The sequence below is a fragment of the Haematobia irritans genome, chromosome 5, assembly GCF_050003625.1.
Source record: "Haematobia irritans isolate KBUSLIRL chromosome 5, ASM5000362v1, whole genome shotgun sequence".
Classification (NCBI taxonomy): Eukaryota; Metazoa; Arthropoda; class Insecta; order Diptera; family Muscidae; genus Haematobia; species Haematobia irritans.
This window is the reverse complement of record NC_134401.1, coordinates 118,986,234-119,011,191: the sequence shown is the minus strand read 5'-3', so window position 1 is coordinate 119,011,191 and position 24,958 is coordinate 118,986,234. Positions and strand designations below refer to the sequence as shown.

Below are 24,958 nucleotides of genomic sequence, written 5' to 3'. Positions count from 1 at the left end.
GGTTATTTTTGTCTTCGAAGTTTCGACCGTGACTGTAATTGTTCGGATTATTTTAGTACGCGATCGATAACTTCTTATCTAGAAAGTGTTCGTGTGGTAGCATGATATAGAAACACATGTTTTTTTTCGACTAAAATATACTTGAAATTCAATAAAATTGCGTTTTTGTCTATGGCTTTTACAAAATCGAGATTTTCTTCCCGCATGAACTTGTCTGTATACCGATCCACACCCTATTCGCAACACCTATTTACGGACCGAAAATACCTGTAAATTTTGAATTTCCGGCAAATCGGATAAAAATTGCGTTGTCTCGAAGCCAAATTGGGAGATCGGTCTATATGGAGGGTATATCAAAATTGATCGATACGCCCCATATTCGACTTACTTATGTGTGGATCCAAAGTAAAGGGTGATACGGTCAAAATTTGGTCAATATTTCTTTCAATTTTACATTTAAAAAACCTGAACACCCCTCATTTTGAAGGTGTGTGTGTGAAGAATGTTGCTCCTATTTTGATTTTGGAATTCACTCTTCAGTTGTCAAAATGCCGTCCAAGCAAGAAGAGCAGCGTATCTAAATTTTGCTCGCGCATCGCGAAAATCCGAGCTACTCGCACGCAAAGCTGGCAAAATCGCTAAAAGTTGCCAAATCAACCGTTACAAATGTAATTAAAGTGTTTGGGGTACGTTTGTCGATAGCCAGGAAGTCTGGATCGGGGTGAAATCGAAAACCGGAAGCCGCTGAGACGACAAAGAGAGTTGCCGGTAGTTTCAAGCGAAACCCTAACCTCTCTCTCCGAGATGCCGCAAATAAGCTGGGTGTATCGTCTACAACCGTGCATCGAGCCAAAAAACGAGCCGGACTATCGACTTACAAGAAGGTAGTGACTCCAAATCGCGATGATAAACAAAATACGACGGCCAAAGCGCGATCCCGGATGCTGTACACGACGATGCTGACGAAGTTTGACTGCGTGAGAATGGACGACGAAACCTTCGTCAAAGCCGACTACAAGCAGCCTCCGGGACAGGAGTTTTATACGGCAAAAGGAAGGGGAAAGGTAGCAGATATTTTCAAGCACATAAAACTGTCAAAGTTCACAAAGAAATATCTGGTTTGGCAAGCCATCTGTACCTGTGGCTTGAAAAGCAGCATTTTCATAGCTTCCGGGACTGTCAACCAAGAAATTTACGTGAAAGAGTGTTTGAATAAACGTCTGCTGCCTTTCCTGCAGAAACACGGTTGTTCCGTACTGTTTTGGCCGGATTTGGCATCTTGCCATTACGGTAAAAAGGCCATGGAGTGGTACGCCGCCAACAACGTGCAGGTGGTTCCCAAGGACAAGAACCCTCCCAACACGCCAGAGCTCCGCCCAATTGATAAATACTGGGCTATTGTCAAGCGGAACCTAAAGAAGACCAAAAAAACGGCTAAGGACGAGCAGCAGTTCAAGGCAAACTGGCTTTCTGCGGCGAAGAAGGTGGACAAGGTGGCTGTACAAAATCTGATGGCAGGTGTCAAGCGTGAGGCCCGGCAATTCGGATTTGGAAAAGCAAAAGCCTAAGTGAATATTTTTCCTGAATTTTATACTAATTGAACTTTAAAAAGAAATTTAATTTGATTTTTTAAATAAACGATTTCACCGATTTACACGCGTTCTCCCTTGACCAAATTTTGACCGTATCACCCTTTATGGGAGCTATATAAAAACCTGGACCAATCTACGAACTTGGCCTGCGTGCTGACAAAAGACGAATCTGTGCTAAATTGCAGGACGATGCTTATATTGTCTTAGAATTTCTCCCTGATCAAGAATATTTATATATATATACTTTATATAGTCAAAAATCGATATTTCGACCCTATGGTGGAGGGTATAAAAAACCTGTACAACAAGAATAATAGATTCTTATAATTATAAATTTATCCACTGTTTACAAAATCACATAACATTAAACATAAATGTAACTAAAAGAAAAGAAAAAATAATAACAATAATAAACTAATAGAAAAGATGGTAATAATGTCTTAACAAGGAAAAATTATACAAAATAAAGGAAGTACACAATTACATACAACTGTCGAAGCGCAAGTTTGTGTCTCCTCATTAAAACAGAAACCAGCTGCACACACATAATCATATCGGGTTCCTTGCCAACATTGATAATAATATTGGCAATCAGTGGGATCGACAAAGAAACCATCCTTTTCACAGAGGAATGAAGGTGCAATCTCTGTTGTTGTGCTTGATGCTGATGAAGTTTCTCCACTCGTAACCAATTTTCTGTTAATGGCCGTTAATAAAGGAAATTTCCCACCACCACAATGTCCACGAAAGTCATCAGTATCAATAGACCAGATCGCAGCTCCTCCAAGATTTTTTGAATTTAGAAAATCCACTTTCATATTGAGACTTTGAACATTATCATAGCTGACCCATTGATTGTCTTTGTACATATATGGGACACCGTGTGCTGTATCGAATACGGTGGTCCAGCTACCTTCGTTAGAGCATATTTCATTGAAGCCTAAGAAGCCATTTTCTTGAGTATATGATCCGGCAGCTCCCAATCCCAAAATAGGGGAGCCAGGAGTTGTTTGCATTGTATCCGATAACTGAAAAGTACGTCCATAGAAAGCCAAACCCATTAGGAGTTTCGATGGAGGAGCACCTAAAAGTAGAGAATTTTTGTTCTTTATTTCTAAAACAAGTAAGGAAAGTCCACTTTGTAGATCTAAATTTTCGATACCATATCACATCCGTCAAATGTGTTGGGGGCTATATAAAAAGGTTTGTCCCAAATACATACAATTAAATATCACTCGATCTGGACAGAATTTGATAGACTTCTACAAAATCTATAGACTCAAAATTTAAGTCGGCTAATGCACTAGGGTGGAACACAATGTTAGTAACAAAATATAGGAAACATTTAAATCTGAAGCAATTTCAAGGAAACTTCGCAAAACTTTATTTATGATTTATCGCTCGATATATATGTATTAGAAGTTTAGGAAAATTAGAGTCATTTTTACAACTTTTCGACTAAGCAGTGGTGATTTTACAAGAAAAATGTTGGTATTTTGACCATTTTTGTCGAAATCAGAAAAACATATATATGGGATTTCAACCAAATTTGGCACGCATAGCTACAATGCTAATTCTACTCCCTGTGCAATATTTCAACTAAATCGGAGTTAGAAATTGGCCTCTGTGGTCATATGAGTGTAAATCGACCGAAAGCTATATATGGGAGATATATCTAAATCTGAACCGATTTCATCCAAATTTGGCACGCATAGCTACAATGCTAATTCTACTCCCTGTGCAAAATATTAACCAAATTGGGGTAAAACTCTGGCTTCTGGGACCGCATTAGTCCATATCGGGCGAAAGATATATATGGGAGCTATATCTAAATCTGAACCGATTTCAATAAAATTTGGCACACTTGACTAGATTACTAATTGTTCTTCTTGTGCAAAATTTTAAGCAAATTAGGGTAAAACTCTAGCTTCTGGGGCCATATAAGTCCTTATCGGGCGAAATATATATGGGAGCTATATCTAAATCTGAACCGATTTCTTCCAAAATCAATAGCGATCTATTCTGAGCCAAAACACATACTTGTGCCAAATTTGATTACAAAAATGTGTTCACGGACAGACGGACATGGCTATATCGACTCAAGAGCCCACCCTGAGCATTTTTGCCAAAGACACCATGTGTCTATCTCGTCTCCTTCTGGGTGTTGCAAACATATTCACTAACTTATAATACCCTGTTCCACAGTGTGGCGCAGGGTATAAAAAATGGCATAAAATAAGGCCCAAAAGTCAAATAAACCTACTTCTTGTATGATTTTCAGCGGATCGAATGAGAAATGGAAACAAGCATATATGGCCGAAAGTTCGTCCAAAAAGTTAAATATAACAGATTTCTTAGGAAACTCAAGGTTTTAATGGGTTACTTGATAATACATAGAATTTCAGGTGGATATTATTAAAAAATACTCCCTCAAGGAAATCGCTTCAAATGGATGGATAGAGTTTCTACACATAGAGACACCATCGGTTTATAGGTTAGGTGTAGTAACAACCCGATATTTCAGGCTTAGACATAGACTAACAGGCTGACTGATAAGTCCCCGTTCTAACAAAGAAAAACACATTTTTTTGTCAAAATTCGTTTTTATTATTCAACATAGTTCACTTCAAGAGCGATACAACGATTATAACGACCTTCCAATTTGTTGATACCATTTTGGTAGTACTCCTTCGGTTTTGCCTCAAAATAGGCCTCAGTTTCGGCGATCACATCTTAATTGCAGCCAAATTTTTTCCCTGCGAGCATCCTTTTGAGGTCTGAGAACAAGAAAAAGTTGCTGGGGGCCAGAGAATACGGTGGGTGGGGAAGTAATTCGAAGCCCAATTTAATGAATTTTGCCCATAGTTCTCAATGACTTGTGGCACGGTGCGTTGTCTTGGTGGAACAACACTTTTTTCTTCTTCATATGGGGCCGTTTTGCCGCGATTTCGACCTTCAAATGCTCCAATAACGCCATATAATAGTCACTGTTGATTGTTTTTCCCTTCTCAAGATAATCGATAAAAATTATTCCATGCGCATCCCAAAAACCAGAGGCCATTACTTTGCCAGCGGACTTTTGAGTCTTTCCACGCTTCGGAGACGGTTCACCGGTCGCTGTCCACTCAGCCGACTGTCGATTGGACTCAGGAGTGTAGTGATGGAGCCATGTTTCATCCATTGTCAAATATCGACGGAAAAACTCGGGTGTATTACCAGTTAACAGCTGCAAACACCGCTCAGAATCATCAACACGTTGTTGTTTTTGGTCAAATGTGAGCTCGCGCGGCACCCATTTTGCACAGACCTTCCGCATATCCAAATATTGATGAATGATATGACCAACACGTTCCTTTGATATCTTTAAGGCCTCTGCTATCTCGATCAACTTCATTTAACGGTCATTCAAAATCATTTTGTTGATTTTTTTTTTGATGTTTTCGTCGGTAACCACCTCTTTCAGGCGTCCACTGCGTTCATCGTCCTCCGAGCTCATTTAACCACGCTTGAATTTTGGATACCAATCAATTATTGTTGATTTCCCTGGGTCAGAGTCCGGAAACTCATTATCAAGCCAAGCCTTTGCTTCCACCGTATTTTTTCCCTTCAGAAAACAGTATTTTATCAAAACACGAAATTCTTTTTTTTTCACAATAACAAAAGTTGCTTCACAAAAGACGCTCTATCTCACAAACTAATTGACTTACAGACGTCAAATTTTGACAAGAATCATTTGAAGGTTGGTACTATATAAAAATAATATGCATTTAATACTAGCGACGCCATCTATGTGTCAGACCGGGGACTTACTAGCCAACCTGTTATTTAGTTCATTCCCTACGGGAAATGGATCAACCACAGGACCGGTACAGGACTAGTCCCTGGTGTGTATGAACCAGTCCCAGTACTGGTCAAGACGTATGGAAGGGGCCGGTCACTTTAACATGGCTTTGTCATTGACGGGATAAATTTACACTTTAGGACACGTCTTGGACTCGTTCCTAAGGGCACGTCCTGGGACATTTTAGTAGTAGCACTCCATAGAGAGGTCTTCATGAACTAGTCTCGGACAAACTCTTAGGAATCTCTCATTTTTGGTTATCCGAATCGCACCAAAAACGAAAAACTTTTGAAATATGTTGAGCAATTGGTTGTTCTGCTAATTCTATTTCACTAAATGTGTAGATCCAATAAGATTTTTATATCAAGCGAGTATGGAAATCATTAAATTATGAATATTTAAAAACAGTGACAAACTGGAACACCGGTCCCAGTCCTATGATAGGTCCGTCAGTGGCAATTTGCATTAATTTCACCACAACAGTGGTGAACATCTTTCCTATCACTGAGTGCCACCTGATTCTATATTAAGCTCAATGACAAGAGACCTCCTTTTATAGTCCAGTCCGAACGGAACCACTTAGAGAAGCCTTGAAACACTCAAAAATGTCACCAGCATTACTGAGAGAGGATAATCCACCGCTTTTTTTGTTTGTATTCAGTCGAAGCAGAGATTGCACCCATGATCCTGTGTATGCAAGGCGGGCATGCTAACAATTGCACCACGTTGGTTCCATTTTTGTTTGGGTTTTAGAAGAATTTTAAACTTAATATAAATTCGGTAGATTTTTACTCCCATTCCTCGAATGAGATCGAGAAGTAAACTCGGGAAATTTCTACTTCAAGTTTGTGTCACTCAAAAAGTTAAATAGGGTACCTCCCTATTTAACTAATGAGGACCATATTAAACTCTTAGCAATAGGAACCGAATTTACTTATGGAACTAAATACCCATAGTTTTCCAATTTCAGGACAATCGGAAAAAACTGGCAGTATATATGTTATATCGTATCTATATTGGGGCTATACCAACACATGGACCGATACACAACATATTTGGCACACATATTTGTGAACCTACGATATATCTAGATTTAAAATTTCAAGAGAATCGGACAAAAATATTTCGATGTCTAGAAGCCACAAAGTCAAATCGATCTATATAGAAACAAGTACATACGGCCGTAAGTTCGGACAGGCCGAAGCTTATGTACCCTTCACCATGGATTGCGTAGAAACTTCTACTGGAGACTGTCATCCACAATCGAATTATTTGGATTGCAGTAACACTTGCCGATGGCAAGGTATCTTAAAACTTCCTAACACCATCTTCTGAATTGCAAGATAGTCCATACGTTAGGTTAGGTTAAGCGAGAAGTTCACCAATGTGGTATCACAATGGACTGAATAGTCTAAGTGAGCCTGATACATCGGGCTGCCACCTAACCTAACCTAGTCCATACGTGATATGTATTAAACTAAAAAGGCCGATTAAATACGTATATAATTAAGTTTGACAAACTTTTCTATAGAAATAAAATTTTGACAAAAATTTCTATAGAAATAAAATTTTGACAAAATAAAATTTTTACAACATTTTCTATAGAAGTAAAATTTGGACAAAATTTTCTATAGGAATAAAATTTTGACAAAATTTTCTATAGAAATAAAATTTTGAAAATATTTTATATAGAAATAAAATTTTGACAAAATTTTCTATAGAAATAAAATTTTGACAAAATTTTCTATAGAAATAAAATTTTGACAAAATTTTCTATAGAAATATAATTTTGACAAAATTTTCTATAGAAATAAAATTTTGACAACATTTTTAATAGAATTAACATTTTGACAAAATTCTCTATAGACTTAATATTTTGAAAACATTTTCTATAGAAATAAAATTTTGCCAAAATTTGCTAACATATAGAAATGAAATTTGACATATATAATTATGGACCGATATGGAGCCATTTTTGCGTGGTTGTTAGAGACCATATACTAACACCACGTACCAGGTGTCAACCGAATCGGATGAATTTTGCTCCTCCAAGAGGTTCCGGAGGTCAAATCTGGGGATTGATTTATATGGGGGCTATATATAATTATGGACTGATATGGACCAATTCTTGCGTGTTTGTTAGAGACCACATACTAACACCACTTTTTACATTTCAACCAGATCGGATGAATTTTGCTCCTCCAAGAGGCTCCGGACACAAATCTGGGGATCGGTTTATATGGGGGCTATATATAGTTATGGACCGATATGGAGCAATTTTTGCATGGTTGTTAGAGACCATATACTAACACCACGTACCAGATGTCAACCGAATCGGATGAATTTTGCTCCTCCAAGAGGTTCCGGAGGTCAAATCTGGGAATCGGTTTATATGGGGGCTATATATAATTATGGACCAATTTTTGCTTGGTTGTTATAGACCATATACTTACACCATGTACCAAATTTCAACCGGATCGGATGAATTTTGCTCCTCCAAGAGGCTCCGGAGGATAAATCTGGAGATCGGTTTATATGGGGGCTGTATATAGTTATGGACCGATATAGAGCAATTTTTGCATGGTTGTTAGAGACCATATAATAACACCACGTACCAAATTTCAACCGGATCGGATGAACTTTTCTTCTCCAAGAGGCTCCGGAGGTCAAATCTGGGGTTCGGTTTATATGGGGGCTATATAATTATATATAATTATGCACCGATATGGACCAATTTTTGCATGGTTGCTAGAGACCATATACTTACACCATGTACCAAATTTCAACCAGATCGGATGAAATATGCTACTCTTAGAGGCTCCGCAAGCCAAATCCTTGGGTCCATTTATATGGGGGCTACACGTAAAAGTGGACCGATATGACCCATTTGCAATACCATCCGACCTTGTAACGACCCTCCTCGCTATCTGATCCATTACTTGTGAAAAGTGACTACCTTCTAGCCCCAGCCGTGCTCAGTCCTTAGGGGGGTTTTTATTCTCAAGTAATGGATACGGGTGCGTTGACATAAATAAAAATTTAAGGTAGCTCATTGAAGTACGAAATAGAGGAATAGAAAGAATAAAGGAGGTGAATGAAAACAATAATAGGGATCCAGTACTTGGGATAGTGATTAAAGATGTCATACCACCACTAATATATTAACTCACCCTGCCATTGTAGGGTGTTTAGAGTAACTTTTCGTTAACGCGCCTTCATTTTTCGTGAGATAATAAGTAATTTAAAGTTTAGAATTCATATTTATTAACAATAAGTGAAAGTTAATTGAACAAAAGAATTAAATCATGTAGTAAAGTGAAAAGTATTGGGAACGGATTCTTAGAATTTAATGTAATAGTGTAATGTTTATGATATAATAGAAAATTCAATGGTAATTAAGTACTAAGAGATGTAACGATGTAAAAATTATGAGTGATTATGAAATTCCGAGTATTTTTTTTTTTTAAGCGCACAATTTGAAGATAAATATAAAGTTTGACTTACCAATTCAAATCCTTTGTCTTCAGGCCTGATGATGAGATTTGTGAAGTCTAATTCGAGGAAAGAAAATTTTTAAATCTTCAATTTGATGCGCTCAATTTGCTATACAAATTATGGTTCGTTGTATGTAGATATATGTTAAATGTATTTGGTGATTTAAGTGTGGGAGACGTATATCCCATGGAACTTCTAAAAAAAATTCTTGTTTTGATTGGGCTTTGCAGGCAAAATAGTGTTCTATGATGAAACTTCTGCAGCAGTCTTCTCTTAAATAGTTTGGTCTGGTTTTTAAGAATGATATGGCTGTAATTGTAAATCTGTCGAGATATCCTTAGTTGTTTATATCCAATAAAGGGAACAAGGCAAGCTAAAAAGCAAGCTGTTAGAAGCACGTGGATCCAGAAGGACCCACGACCTATTCGGAAAAAACAATGTTCAATCTATACAAATGTATGTCTCAATGGATAAATACGAAATAAACTTACCATAAAATGAAGGGAGACAAAATTTACGACTTAGTTGATAGTATGAGATGAAATCAATTAAAGATGTATCGCGGTAAATGCGATGCCAATTTTCGTTAGATATCCTTTTCTGTTTGTTTTATTTTTTTTTTCACAATTTTTCTTTTTCTTTGTTTGTTAAAATTTTAAATCGAATTTGACGTAACAAAGATAGCTTTAGAAATCGAATAAAATTTTCTCTGAATGAAGTTTTAATTATTTTAATTTCAAAACGAAAGACTACTTGAACAAAAAAAGTTTTAAATTTAGCAAGTAACAAAAAATCCGGTACTTAGTGTTACATCAAATGTAATGCGACAGACCATGACAACCTACATCAATAACAACTACTTGTGCCAAGTTTGAAGTCGATAGCTTGCTTCGTTCGGAAGTTAGCGTGATTTCAACAGACGGACGGGCGGACGGACATGCTTAGATCGACTTAGAATTTCACCACGACCCAGAATATATATACTTTATGGGGTCTTAGAGCAATATTTCGATGTGTTACAAACGGAATGACAAAGTTAATATAACCCCCATCCTATGGTGGAGGGTATAAAAATGCCCACGAAATCCTTACTTACTTGTGGATCCAAAATAGTTGCAAATGTTATATTTCAATCAAATCGGATAAAAAGTACGATATCTAGAAGCCCAACAAGTCAAATCTGTCTATATGGGGGCTATATCAAAACGTGGACTTATGAACAAAATTACTTACTTTTACTTATGGACCTAAACTACCTATAGATTTAGATCGGAGCTCAATCTAGGTGCCTAAAAACTCCAACCATGGACCCGTAAGTACTCTATTAGACAAACCTATTTTTTAACGCTTGGGTACGCTTGGATTTCGAATTTCGGGCAAATCGGAGCTCATTATAAATGCCTAAGAGCTCAAAAAATCAAATTGAGAGAAATTGGATCTATACGGTGGCTATACCAATACGTGGACCCGTAAACACTCTGTTTGACAAACATGTTAGAGCATTTAAAGTATGTCCAGATTCTCAATTTCGGACAAATCAGAGCTCAATCTAGGTACCTGAGAGGTCAGAAATTCAAATTGGAAGATAGGTCTATAGGGGGAGCTATACCAAAACATGGACCCGTAAACATTCTATTCGACAAACCTATTTGTGGACCTAAAATATAACTAGATATCCAATTTCGAGAAAATCGGAGATCAATCTTGGTGCCTACACACAAAAAAAATCTGATTCAATCACGAAATTAATTGATCCAATTAATTTTTTAATTGAAATGTCTTCAATCACATAAATGATAGTATCAATTAAAAAATTAATTGATTCAATTAAAAAATTAATTGGTACTATTAATTTCGTGATTGATTTTTGTTTCAATTAAAAAATTTGTTGATTCAATTTAAATTTTAATTGAATATTTTTTAAAACTCAATTAAAATTTTAATTGGAAAATTTTTCGTGAAATTTTTTTCTGTGTGTACACACAAAAATTTTTTTTCTAATTCAATCACCAAATTAATTGATCCAATTAATTTTTTAATTGAAATGTCTTCAATCACGAAAATGATGGTATCAATCACAGTTTTAATTGGGCATAGAAAAAATTCTTGATTAAAAATTAATTGATTTTTTTCAGCAAATTTCAATTAATTTTTTAATTGATTCAGTTAAAATTTCAATTGATTTTGATTGCAAAACTCAATTAATTTATTAATTAAAAAAGGTAACTATTTTTAATTACTTTCTGAATTGGCTTAGAGTTTTTATTTGGATTAGCAAATGATTGTTTGAGATACATTTTTAATTAAAAATTAAAAAAATCAGCACTTTTTTAACTGAATTAGTCTTCCGAATTTGATTAAAAAGTTAATTGTATCAATTAATTTTTTAATTAAAAATTTTAAAATTTTCAATCATTGACTTAATTAACTTAATGTTTCTATCATGATTAAAAAGTTAATTTTATCAATTAATTTATTAATTGAAAAAAAAAAAATTCAACTTCAATTAACTTTTTAATTGGAAATATTTTGGTCATATTTTTTTCCTGTGTAGAAACCCAAGAAATCAAATTGGGGATAAGTCTATACGGAGGCTATACCAAAACATGGACGCGTAAACACTCTATTCGACAAACCTATTTGTGGACATAAACTACCTCCAGATTTCCAGTTTCATATCGAATCCAAATTGACGGAAGTTCAAATCGGCTACAAAAATGAATCTGTGCTAAATTTCAGAATAATAGCTCCATTATTGAATGCTTTTTGTCCAACACTCTCCTTCTCCTTTGGTCCTACTATCTCCTACGGATACGGATACTGCTATTACTATAGCAGTCAGCTTTGAGTATCTACTACCAGAGCTGTGAAATCGGAGTCGGAAGATTTTGCTTGACTCCGACTCTGGCTAAACGCAAATTTTGAATAAACTTCATATTTTGTAATTACGCCAATTAGATTTGATTGCACACAAAAAAAAAATTTTCTGATTCAATCACGAAATTAATTGATCCAATTAATTTTTTAATTGAAATGTCTTCAATCACAGAAATGATAGTATCAATTAAAAAATTAATTGAAGGTCAATTAAAAAATTAATTGATCCAATTAAAAAATTAATTGATACTATTAATTTTTGTGATTGATTTTTGTTTCAATTAAAAAATTTGTTGATTCAATTAAATTTTTAATTGAATAGTTTTTAAAACTCAATTAAAATTTTAATTGGAAAATTTTTCGTGAAATTTTTTTCTGTGTGAGTTCTTCAATCGGCCAATGAATGGCATGATTGTAATTGCGCTGCAACTTCCAAGGGTGCAAATTATCCTATATTTTCTAGAAGGTTAGACTAGAAGATGGGCTGAATCGATCCATTTTTATGTCAATCACCATAAAATTTTATTTGAAACATTTCGAAACATCGATTTTAATTTAATTTTTTAACTTTATTTTAAGATGCTCGAATTTAGGTCACACCGGACAATTTGGTGACATAGCACACACATAGACTGCAGGAAGACTTTTCTTTTCTGAGGAACGAAATTTTGGACAAACAAGGTTTTCTCTTGACACTATAAAATTTTCTTTAACATCAACTTAAAAACATTAGAGGCATCATTCGTCCTCAATTCGAGTTTATTTGCTCTTAAAGAAAATACTTTACATTGGAGGTGTGCACGTGGCACAAAATTTTCGTGACTCACGCTGATGGCAACGGCGTGAGTGTGCATGAGCTTGGTTATCAAACCAAATGTCGTGCGTGAGTCACGAAAATAATTTTGTTGTGAATGTGCGTGAGTAACGAATTTCGGAAAAATATGCTCACGAAACTATGTTAATAACGCCCATGGACATAAAACGCTTACGAATTGAATTAATTTACAATTTTAGTGACACCTGGGATGTTAAGAGTTTAATAATGCTCTCGATTTTACTCATGCTCATGTATTCAGCCACGTCGCTAAGGAAAATTAATCACAAAATTATTCGTGAGTCACGATATTTTTCATGAGTTAATGTATTTTTCGTGAGTGACGACATTTTCGTGCGTGAGTACAAAGTTTCTTATCGTGAGTGTGCGTGAGTTCTACCAAACAATATCGTGCGTGAGTACGCGAGAATAAAATATTACTCACGTGCACACCTCTACTTTACATTAAAGGGATATTTCGGTTGTCTAAAATTTCGTTCCGGAGGAAAGTATTTTTTCTTTGAGTGTATAAATCGATCTTCCGATTTTGCTTTTTAAGCACTTAGTTTAATTTATTTTAAAATTTTAGCCTAGATTTTGCCAAAAAGTCTAGCATTTTTCCAGCCTGAAAATTTCATATGATTTGCCAGAATTTGGAATCCCTTAAGAAATAAACCAAGTATATACGGCCGTAAGTTCGACCAGGCCGAAGCTTATGTACCCTCCACCATGGATTGCGTAGTAACTTCTTCTAAACCCTGCCATCCACAATCGAATTACTTGGGTTGCGGTAACGCTTGCCGATGGCAATGTATCTTAAAACCTCCTAACACTTTCTTCTAAATTATAAGTAAGTCCATACGTGGTATATATTAAACTAAAACAGACCGATTAAATAAGTATATAATTCAGTTTGACAAAATTTTCTATAGAAATAAAATTTTAACAAAATTTTCTATAGAAATAAAGTTTTGACAAAATTTTCTATAGAAATAAAGTTTTGACAAAATTTTTATAGAAATAAAATTTTAACAAAATTTTCTATAGAAATAAAATTTTGACAAAATTTTCTATAGAAATAAAATTTTAACAAAATTTTCTATAGAAATAAAATTTTGACAAAATTTTCTATAGAAATAAAATTTTGACAAAATTTTCTATAGAAATAAAGTTTTAACAAAATTTTCTATAGAAATTAAATTTTAAAAAAATTTTCTATAAAAATAAAATTTTAACAAAATTTTCTATAGAAATAAAATTTTTATAAAATTTTCTATAAAAATAAAATTTTGACAAAATTTTCTATAGAAATAAAATTTTGGTATATTATTTTTGGCTCGAGTGGCAACCATGATTATGAACCGATATAGACCAATTTTTGTGTGATTAGGGATCGGCTATATATAACTATAGACCGATATGGACCACTTTTGGAATGGTTGTTAGCGGCCATATACTAACACTACGTTCCAAATTTGAACCGGATCGGATGAATTTTGCTCCTCCAAGAGGCTCCGGAGGTCAAATCTGGAGAACGGTTTATATGGAGCCTATATAATTATGGACCGATATGGACCAATTCTGGCACAGTTGTTAGAGACCATATACTAACACCATGTTCCAAATTTCAACCGGATCGGATGAAATTTGCTTCTCTTAGAGGCTCCGCAATCCAAATCTGGGAATCGGTTTATATGGGGACTATATATAATTATGGACCGATGTGGACCAATTTTTGCATGGTTGTTAGAGACCATAAACCAACACCATGTACTAAACTTCAGCCGGATCGGGGCCTATATATAATTATGGACCGATGTGGACCAATTTTTGCATGGTTGTTAGAAACCATATACCAAAACCATGTACCAAATTTCAGCCGGATCCGATGAAATTTGCTTCTCTTTCAGGTTCCGCAAGCCAAATCTGGGGATCGGTTTATATCGGGGCTATATATATAGTTATGGACCGATGTGGACCAATTATTGCATGGTTGTTAGAGAAAAATTTTAACAAAATTTTCTATAGAAATAAAATTTTTATAAAATTTTCTATAGAAATAAAATTTTGACAAAATTTTCTATAGAAATAAAATTTTGGTATATTATTTTTGGCTCGAGTGGCAACCATGATTATGAAGCGATATAGACCAATTTTTGTGTGATTGGGGATCGGGTATATATAACTATAGACCGATATGGACCACTTTTGGAATGGTTGTTAGCGGCCATATACTAACACTACGTTCCAAATTTGAACCGGATCGGATGAATTTTGCTCCTCCAAGAGGCTCCGGAGGTCAAATCTGGAGAACGGTTTATATGGAGCCTATATAATTATGGACCGATATGGACCAATTCTGGCACAGTTGTTAGAGACCATATACTAACACCATGTTCCAAATTTCAACCGGATCGGATGAAATTTGCTTCTCTTAGAGGCTCCGCAATCCAAATCTGGGAATCGGTTTATATGGGGGCTATATATAATTATGGACCGATGTGGACCAATTTTTGCATGGTTGTTAGAGACCATAAACCAACACCATGTACCAAACTTCAGCCGGATCGGGGCCTATATATAATTTTGGACCGATGTGGACCAATTTTTGCATGGTTGTTAGAAACCATATACCAAAACCATGTACCAAATTTCAGCCGGATCCGATGAAATTTGCTTCTCTTTCAGGCTCCGCAAGCCAAATCTGGGGATCGGTTTATATCGGGGCTCTATATAGTTATGGACCGATGTGGACCAATTATTGCATGGTTGTTAGAGACCTTATTTAGAGCTTTTTTAGAGCTTTTTTGTGCACATAAATAAATAAAATAATTTATGTTATATGAGCCTCCTCGATAGTATTACAAATGGAATATTGGTATATTCCGACTCTGGGGTCGAGGCAGATGGAAAGTGCTGGACCATTTTTAGTTATCGTTCTCTCCCACTATAACTTACCATTCATCAGCCAATAATTAATACAATCTTCAACATTGTTGGGACTTTGTCCCCTGAGTGGAGCATTAAATCCTAAAATTCCTTGGGGTTGCAAATCATAGGTCATGACATTGATAAAATCCACATGTTTTGAAATGTTCGGTATATCATAGGATATGGCTGCTGTTTCCGTGGAAGCTCCAACTCCAATAGACAATAATAAATTATGGGGATCTAGGCTGGAATACGGACATAATGAAAAACAAAATAAGATTTATTAATATTGTTTTTTTCTTTAGATGAGATCAACTCACGCTTCTTTCAATTCTTTCAATAGAGTTACAAAATTATCTTTATCCACAGCTAAACCTCCTCCGATTGATGGATATTCCCAATGCAAAGTTATGCCATCGAAACCTTGGTGTTTAATGAATGCCAATGTCGATTGTATGAAATTGTTTCGTTTTATAGGATCAGCAGCCATTAGGGAATATTTAACGGAACCCTCAAGATGACCACCAACAACGGCTAATACTTTCAAATTGGGATTGGAACTTTTCAAGGCAATCGTTCTTATTATTAATTCTTAAATAGAAATATAACATTGATTAATTATTACGCAAAAAAAATTGATTCAATTTCAAGTTTTTAATGCATATGTTTATTTCTCCGCACAGAAAAAAAAAAGTGTCTCGTAAATTTAAGAAGATTTTTACAATAATTTATTACAAGAATTTTCCAGAATTTTAGTTCATTTTTCGTATCTTCAACGAAAATTAACTACTCGAAAGGAAATTTTACAAATTCTAAGTAGCAATCGTTTAGTTCATGGCCTACAAAATACGATGGAAATTTCCTTAAAAAATTTCTTAACTGGTAGTTAAAAATTCGTTTCTTATGCTATAAAACTACTTGTGAAATGTAAAGTATTTTCTAAATAATAAGTGCAATTTAGTATAAGATTTTTTTGTATGAGAAAATATTTTTTTACGAAAAATGAACTTGAAAGTGGATAGCAATTTCTTACTGACAATTCCTATAGTTAATAATTGTTGGTAAAAAATTACCCAATGAAATATTTTTAGTTCACATGTAATTAAATTTATAGACATTTTCGTCAAAAATGGTAGATAACATTTCATGAACATTTTGCAAATTTTAAGTTAAACGTTTCATCGTTCATAAACTGGTGTGCCTTTACGAATATTATTCTTAGAGTAAATTGTCAGCAGATGCGATGAACTAATGCATAGCACAGAGATCTTTATCGGCATAGTGGAATGTGATTAATGTAAAGATGATGTTACTTGAGTGTTGTTGTGTATACATGAGCGTGGGGTTGTTTTTATTTTTGTTCATTTAGTGGTTTGTGTGTGTGTGTTTGATATTCGCAGATGGTTTATTTGGCTGGATGAGGTGTTGTTTTCAATAAAGGCACATGTGTTTTTGTTGTTGTAGGAATGTTTTGGCTTTGCTTGGTTTTGTTTGGCATGCTTCAGTTGTATAGTTGGCGTTGGCGTGGGCTGTTGCATCTTTTAAGTAGGTATGCAACAAGAGAGTATAAAGGCATGGAATATTTTGGATTTTTGAGACATATATTGGTGTTTGTTTATTAAACCTTTTAAATGAAAGTTATTAATATTTTATCAGTAGTTTAGAAAAAAGTTATTACGAATATTTAGGAAAATATGTTGAAATTGAAAGTGTATTGAAATTTTTATTATTCTATGTAAAAAATTAATATTCAATTCCAGATGAATTTGGAAAATTTTTGTTATATCTCAGCGTATAGTTTATTCATAAATTGGTAAGTATTTTTTTTAATATGACTTTCTTTTAAAAAGAATATTTTTAATGTATATTATTATTTGTTAATTAATTTTTTTGGAAACCAGTTTAATGTTTTTCTTTGTTGTAAAAACAATATTTAATTTCAGAGCAACTCCAGATGGATTCGAACAAATAAAACATAGAGAATTGGTAAGTTTTCTTTTAAAAATTGGCTTTATTTTAACTAGAATATTTACGTTTTTGTGACCTTTGTATCATCAAAATTACAGGTTTTTAATGCCTTATTTTAGTATTTCTTTAATCAAATTTTTTGGAAACCAATGTAATATTTTTAATGTAAAAAACATATGCACTAATTTATAATACCGTGTTCCACAGTGTGGAGCAGGGTATAACAAATATTTAATTTCAGAATAACCCCTTAAACATTTGGACACATTTTTAGTACTCCTTTGCTTGTAATTTAATAGTGAATTGGTAAGGATTCTTTAACTTTCTTATAGCCCTGGACAGTCATCCTTATTTTTTGTACATTAACTAAAATTTTCATCGTGAGCGAAAAAGTGAACCAAACTTGAGTTTATTTTCTTATTCAATGTGGTTTTAAGTAGTATAAATCAAAAATTCATAAAACGGTCGAATTAGTATAACTTAAATTCACCATTTCCCAATAGACTAAAATGCATTTTAAATCGAAAATGAAATTACGTGTCGTCATTTTGACGAATGATGACTGTCTAGGGTTATCAAGAATATTTGGTTTTTAATGCATATTATTATTTTTTTCATTAGATTTTTTGAAAACGTATTTAATAATTTTATATAATATTTAATTTCAGAGTAACCCAAATAAATTTGGACAACTTTTTTATTTCCCCTCAGCGTACAATTTAATAGAGAATTGGTAAGTTTTATATTAAAACTCTGGCTTTCTTTCAACTAGAATATTTATTTTATTATATCCTTCACATCGATAACAACACAGTTTTATGAGTTTATATAGAATACTTCATTATTTCTCTAATTGTTTCAGGTACCAATTTTATTAGATACGTTTTCCAAAGAAAAGTTGAATTCCTTACACCATTCGATAAAATGCCCCCAAATATGGTAAGTTACAAGTTAAAATGAAGAATTAAAATTATATTTCATTACATGGTGTTAATTTTTAACAATTTTCATTATTGTTTCCATTTTTTTCCAGCAAGATATGTGAAAAAATTACCTACGATGAATAAAAAAAGGATAAGTCAAAATGTCCAAACAGCGGGTTCAAATGAACTACTCTCTGTTCCACGTGGTCATAATTTTTATTCACAAAAAACATTGTATTAAGAACTTTCATCATAAGTTTTTACAATAAAGTACTTTTGCTTAAAGAAAGTTTAATTTTAATGTATGAAAATTTTCATAATAGTAAAACGGTTTGTTGTTCCTTTAATTATTTAATTTCTCTGTACTGTGGAATGATTGATTTAAAAATAGTTTAGTCGTCGACATTTTAAAGAGACTGTTATCCAATTTTTATTATCGGGTTTCCCACAAAATAAGCAAGTAAAACAAAATAATACTGACTTTTTAACTTGGTAGGGGTATATAAATCTTATGGTGTTGTAAAAATGAACTAAACTACAATGTTATAGATGAACTAAAATTTAAGAGAATTATAAACTAGACAAGTTGAAAAAAATCTTAAGGGCTAAATCATGGTCAATATTACTACAGTTTAGTTCATTTTGCAATGGAAAAGGGTTCACTGTTTTTTCAGTGCGCTACAGTTGTTAATTTCAAAAGTGAGGCTACGATTCGAATGTCAATGATGGAAGAATGGACTAAAAAAAGGTTTTGACGAGCTATGAACTATGAGCCATGATGTGTCCCGAAAACGTTAACAACCATCTCGAATTGGCCGGCCACAAATTGAAGATGCATGATGTAGTTGAGACAAAAGAACCATTTGATCAAGTTCACCTTTTAGAAAACATGAAAACGGCGATAAGATCTGGACTTTTTGAATTTTCAAAATTTTTGCCCCTCTTACAATTTTGCTTGTATCCAAAGTTTTTGAACTTCACTAAACGATGTTGGTATTGATTCCGAGCCAAAGAAACGTTTTCTTTACAATAAATACCGTGACTTCTTTAAATCTATGACACTATAAAATTAGAATTACACTCACAAAAATTTACTTCAATCCACAAAAATTTAGAACTTCCCTTAAGAATTTGTGTATTGATTCCGAGCCAATGTGGCTTCTTTCAAATAAAGACATTTTATTAGCGACATATCGGGCTTTAAATCTACGATCAATAAAATTAAAATTAAAATATATATCTCTAATGTATTTCCTTATTTTAAGACAATTTGCCTTAGATCAGTGACTTCAATATTTTCAAAATATGTGTCCCAAATTTACAAATTTTTTTGAAGCAATTATTATAAACTTTATTTTAATTAAACCAGCATTATTTTAAAGAAATTTGTCTTTAATATTTTGTAAATTGCGCATTCTAAAAATTAGGTTGCGTAATCTTTAATATCACGTAAATATTTTTATTAGTGTAAACTCGAAATGACATGTCTCTATGGACAACATTTCCTGTAGAGATAAAATTTTAATAAAATCGCCTATTGAAATAAAATTTTGACAAAATTTTTTATAAAAATAAAATTTTGACAAATTTTTCTACAGAAATGACATTTTGACAAAATTTTCTATAGAAATCAAATGTTGACAAACTTTTCAATAGAAATCAAATGTTGACAAAATTTTCTATAGAAATAAAATGTTGACAAAATTTTCTATAGAAATAAAATGTTGACAAAATTTTCTATAGAAATAAAATGTTAAGCAAATTTTCTATAGAAATAAAATTTTGACAAAATTTACTATAGAAGTAAATTTTTAACACAATTTTCTATATAAATAAAAATTTAACAAAAATTTCTATTGGAAAAAAATTTACAAAATTTTCTATAGAAATAAAATTTTAACAAAAATTTCTATAGGAAAACAAAATTTTACAAAATTTTCTAGAGAAATGAAATTTTGACAAAAGTTTCTATAGAAGGAAAATTTGATAATATTTTCCATAGAAATAAAATTTGACAAAATTTTCTATAAGAATAAAATTTTGACACAATTTTCTAGAGAAATAAAATTTTGACAAAAGTTTGTATAGAAAAAAAATTTGATAATATTTTCCATAGAAATAAAATTTGACAAAATTTCCTATAAGAATAAAATTTTGACAGAATTTTCAATGGAAATAAAATTTTGACAAATTTTTCTATAGAAATAAAATTTTGACAAAATTTTCTATAGAAATAAAATTTTAACAAAATTTTCTATAGAAATAAAATTTTAAAAAAATTTTCTATAGAAATAAAATTTTAACAAAAATTTCTATAGGAAAAAAAATTGTACAAAATTTTCTATAGAAATAAAATGTTAACAGGATGTTCTATAGAAATAAAATTTTGACAAAATTTTCTACTGAAATAAAATTTTGACAAAATTTCCATAGAAATAAAATTTTGACAAAATTTTTTATAGAAATAAAATTTTGACAAAATTTTCTATAGAAATAAAAGTTTGAGAAAATTTTCTATAGAAATAAAATGTTGTACAAATTTTCTATAGAAATAAAATTTTAACAAAATTTTCTATAGAAATAAAATTTTGGCAAATTTTTCTATAGAAATAAAATTTTGATTTTATTTCTATAGAAATACAATTTTGACAAAATTTTCCACAGAAATAAAATCTTGACAAAATTTTCTATAGAAATAAAATTTTAACAAAATTTTCTATAGAAATAAAATGTTGACAAAATTTTCTATAGAAATAAAGTTTTGACAAAATTTTCTATAGACATACAATTTTGACAAAATTTTCTATAGAAATAAAATTTTGGCAAAATTTTCTATAGAAATAACATTTAGACAAAATTTTCTATAGAAATAACATTTTGACAAAATTGTCTATAGAAATAAAATTAAGACAAAATTTTCCACAGAAATAAATTTTTTTACAAAATTTTCCATAGAAATAAAATTTGGACAAATGTTTCTATAGAAATAAAGTTTAGACAAAATTTTCTATAGAAATAAAGTTTCTATAGAAAGAAAATTTGATAATATTTTCCATAGAAATAAAATTTGACAAAATTTTCTATAAGAATAAAATTTTGACAAAATTTTCTATAGAAATAAAATTTTGACCAAAGTTTCTATAGAAATAAAATGTTAACAAAATTTTCTATAGAAATAAAATTTTGGCAAATTTTTCTATAGAAATAAAATTTTGATTTTATTTCTATAGAAATACAATTTTGACAAAATTTTCCACAGAAATAAAATCTTGACAAAATTTTCTATAGAAATAAAATTTTAACAAAATTTTCGATAGAAATAAAATGTTGGCAAAATTTCCATAGAAATAAAATTTTGACAAAATTTTCTATAGAAATAAAATTTTGACAAAATTTTCTATAGAAATAAAATTTTAACAAAATTTTCTATAGAAATAAAATGTTGACAAAATTTTCTATACAAATAAAATTTTAACAAAATTTTCTATAGAAATACAATTTTGGCAAATTTTTCTATAGAAATAAAATTTTGACAAAATTGTCTATAGAAATAAAATTTAGACAAAATTTTCCACAGAAATAAATTTTTTACACAATTTTCCATAGAAATAAAATTTGGACAAATGTTTCTATAGAAATAAAATTTAGACAAAATTTTCTATAGCAATAAAGTTTCTATAGAAAGAAAATTTGATAATATTTTCCATAGAAATAAAATTTGACAAAATTTTCTATAAGAATAAAATTTTGACAAAATTTTCTATAGAAATAAAATTTTGACCAAAGTTTCTATAGAAATAAAATGTTAACAAAATTTTCTATAGAAATAAAATTTTGGCAAATTTTTCTATAGAAATAAAATTTTGATTTTATTGCTATAGAAATACAATTTTGACAAAATTTTCCACAGAAATAAAATCTTGACAAAATTTTCTATAGAAATACAATTTTGACAAAATTTTCCACAGAAATAAAATCTTGACAAAATTTTCTATAGAAATAAAATTTTAACAAAATTTTCTATAGAAATAAAATGTTGACAAAATTTTCTATAGAAATAAAGTTTTGACAAAATTTTCTATAGAAATACAATTTTGACAAAATTTTCTATAGAAATAAAATTTTGGCAAAATTTTCTATAGAAATAAAATTTAGACAAAATTTTCTATAGAAATAAAATTTTGACAAAATTGTCTATAGAAATAAAATTTAGACAAAATTTTCCACAGAAATAAATTTTTTACAAAATTTTCCATAGAAATAAAATTTGGACAAATGTTTCTATAGAAATAAAATTTAGACAAAATTTTCTATAGAAATAAAGTTTCTATAGAAAGAAAATTTGATAATATTTTCCATAGAAATAAAATTTGACAAAATTTTCTATAAGAATAAAATTTTGACAAAATTTTCTATAGAAATAAAATTTTGACAAAAGTTTCTATAGAAATAAAATTTTGACAAAAGTTTCTATAGAAAGAAAATTTGATAATATTTTCCATAGAAATAAAATTTGACTAAATTTTCTATAAGAATAAAATTTTGACAAAATTTTCAATAGAAATAAAATGTTGACAAATTTTTCTATAGAAATAAAATTTTGACAAAATTTTCTATAGAAATAAAATTTTGACAAATTTTTCTATAGAAATAAAATTTTGACAAAATTTTCTATAGAAATAAAATTTTAACAAAAATTTCTATAGGAAAAAATATTACAAAATTTTCAATAGAAATAAAATTTTGACAAAATTTTTCTATAGAAATAAAATTTTGACAAAATTTTCTATAGAAATAAAATTTTGACAAAATTTTCTATAAATAAAATTTTGACAAAATTTTCTATAGAAATAAAATTTTAACAAAAATTTCTATAGAAATAAAATTTTAACAAAAATTTCTTAGGAAAAAAAATTTACAACATTTTCTATAGAAATAAAAGTTTAACAAAAAATTCTATAGGAAAAAAATATTACAAAATTTTCTATAGAAATAAAATTTTGACAAAAGTTTCTATAGAAATAAAATTTTGACAAAATTTTCTATAGAAATAAAATGTTGACAAATTTTTCTATAGAAATACAATTTTGACAAAATTTTCCATAGAAATAAAATTTTGAAAAAATTTTCTATAGAAATAAAATTTTGACAAAATTTGCTATAGAAATAAAATTTTATTGTTGTTTTTTTTTTTTATCTCAGCTTAAAGCCATGCATTGACTTAACTACAAGTGTAGCTTAACCAACAGAGGAAAAGTATGCTTGTCAAATTTATTTGGGCAAAGCCCTATAGACTGCAAGATGGTTGGATGGACGCACGTGTCGGAATTACCACATTCCTCATCAGCATCCTCTACTTGCAGCAAAACTATCAACCAATTATCAGAATAAATTCAGGCAGTTCATTAAACCCAACAATGAACCATACGAAGTGCATGATGGACTCATTATTGGTAAAACTTACAAATTTTAAGAAATTCTGAACTATTTTGAAGAGACGCGAATTTAGTTAATCTTTATGCTTCATTTGTATATAATTTTTTCCTCTGTTTTAGTTAACTTAACTAACGTACGCAAAAATTTATTAAAGTCATGAAAACTTTCTTAAAACGTAATAATTCTATGAACTCAAATAGAATTAAATCGGCTTTAGTGAAATATTGGGTTTACTTTTTTTGAGTGAGTGTTGTTCCTCAGAAGGATTGAAAGTTGTGGTTAAAGCCAATTCTTTCTTGGTATCTTAATTAATTTTTGGTGTAAACTTACCATGATCTAAATCAAGCGAAGGATACAATATCTTGAATTCACCACTATCGCCATCGATACCAAAAAAGAATTTGTAACTCAAATGGGTGCATAGATTTGCATTAATATTCTCAAGTTCAAATTTTCCAAAACTCGGTCGATATATAGCCCAAGAGCTATGATAGCAAGTTATGATTTTACCTGAGAAAAAAAGATATTTTTCAAAGTATAAAAATATCAAAAAAAATAAATACAATAAAAGTTACCATCTGCTTTCACTGTTGTACTTAAGCACAAAATCGTGGCTAAAAAATAAGCGAATTTTAACATTTTTAAGATTTCTTACTACCTTTCGTGTATTCAAATGAGTTATTATTGACAGTAAAATCGCATTTAACAAGCATTTAAATACATTGAATAAACTTCTTTCTTGAAGGAAATTTTTTAATAAAATTTGATATGAAGCATACTTTCTATTATTTAGGCTTGTTCCGAATGCACTTGCCGTTATTTTGTTGATTTAACATTTTCGATGAGACGATGTTTGTTTATTTTCTTAATTCAACGAACTCTATGTTATTGTTTTGGTATGGTTTATCAAATCATTTTGTTTAATAAAAATAAATAAAAAATAAATTTTATTTAATTAATAACAAATAAACAATTTCAAAAGTACACAATTTAATTTATAATAAATGATAAAAGAAAAAGAAAAGAATTACACACGAAAAAATAAATCTTTTCTCCCAAACGAAATTTTAGACAAACAACA

At 30.9% G+C, this 24,958-nt stretch overlaps 1 protein-coding gene across 1 annotated transcript; it reads right to left on the bottom strand.

The window, feature by feature from the left end:
* Positions 1 to 1,932: 1,932 nt before the first annotated feature.
* On the bottom strand, positions 1,933 to 24,590 carry LOC142240017 (chitinase-like protein 4). Its single transcript, XM_075311735.1, has 6 exons — positions 24,536 to 24,590; positions 24,453 to 24,491; positions 24,208 to 24,387; positions 15,871 to 16,141; positions 15,578 to 15,795; positions 1,933 to 2,676 (listed from the first exon to the last, which is right to left on the bottom strand). Exons 1-6 carry the CDS (start codon positions 24,588 to 24,590, stop codon positions 2,033 to 2,035), a joined length of 1,407 nt encoding a protein of 468 aa, XP_075167850.1. The 3' UTR covers positions 1,933 to 2,032.
* Positions 24,591 to 24,958: the final 368 nt, after the last annotated feature.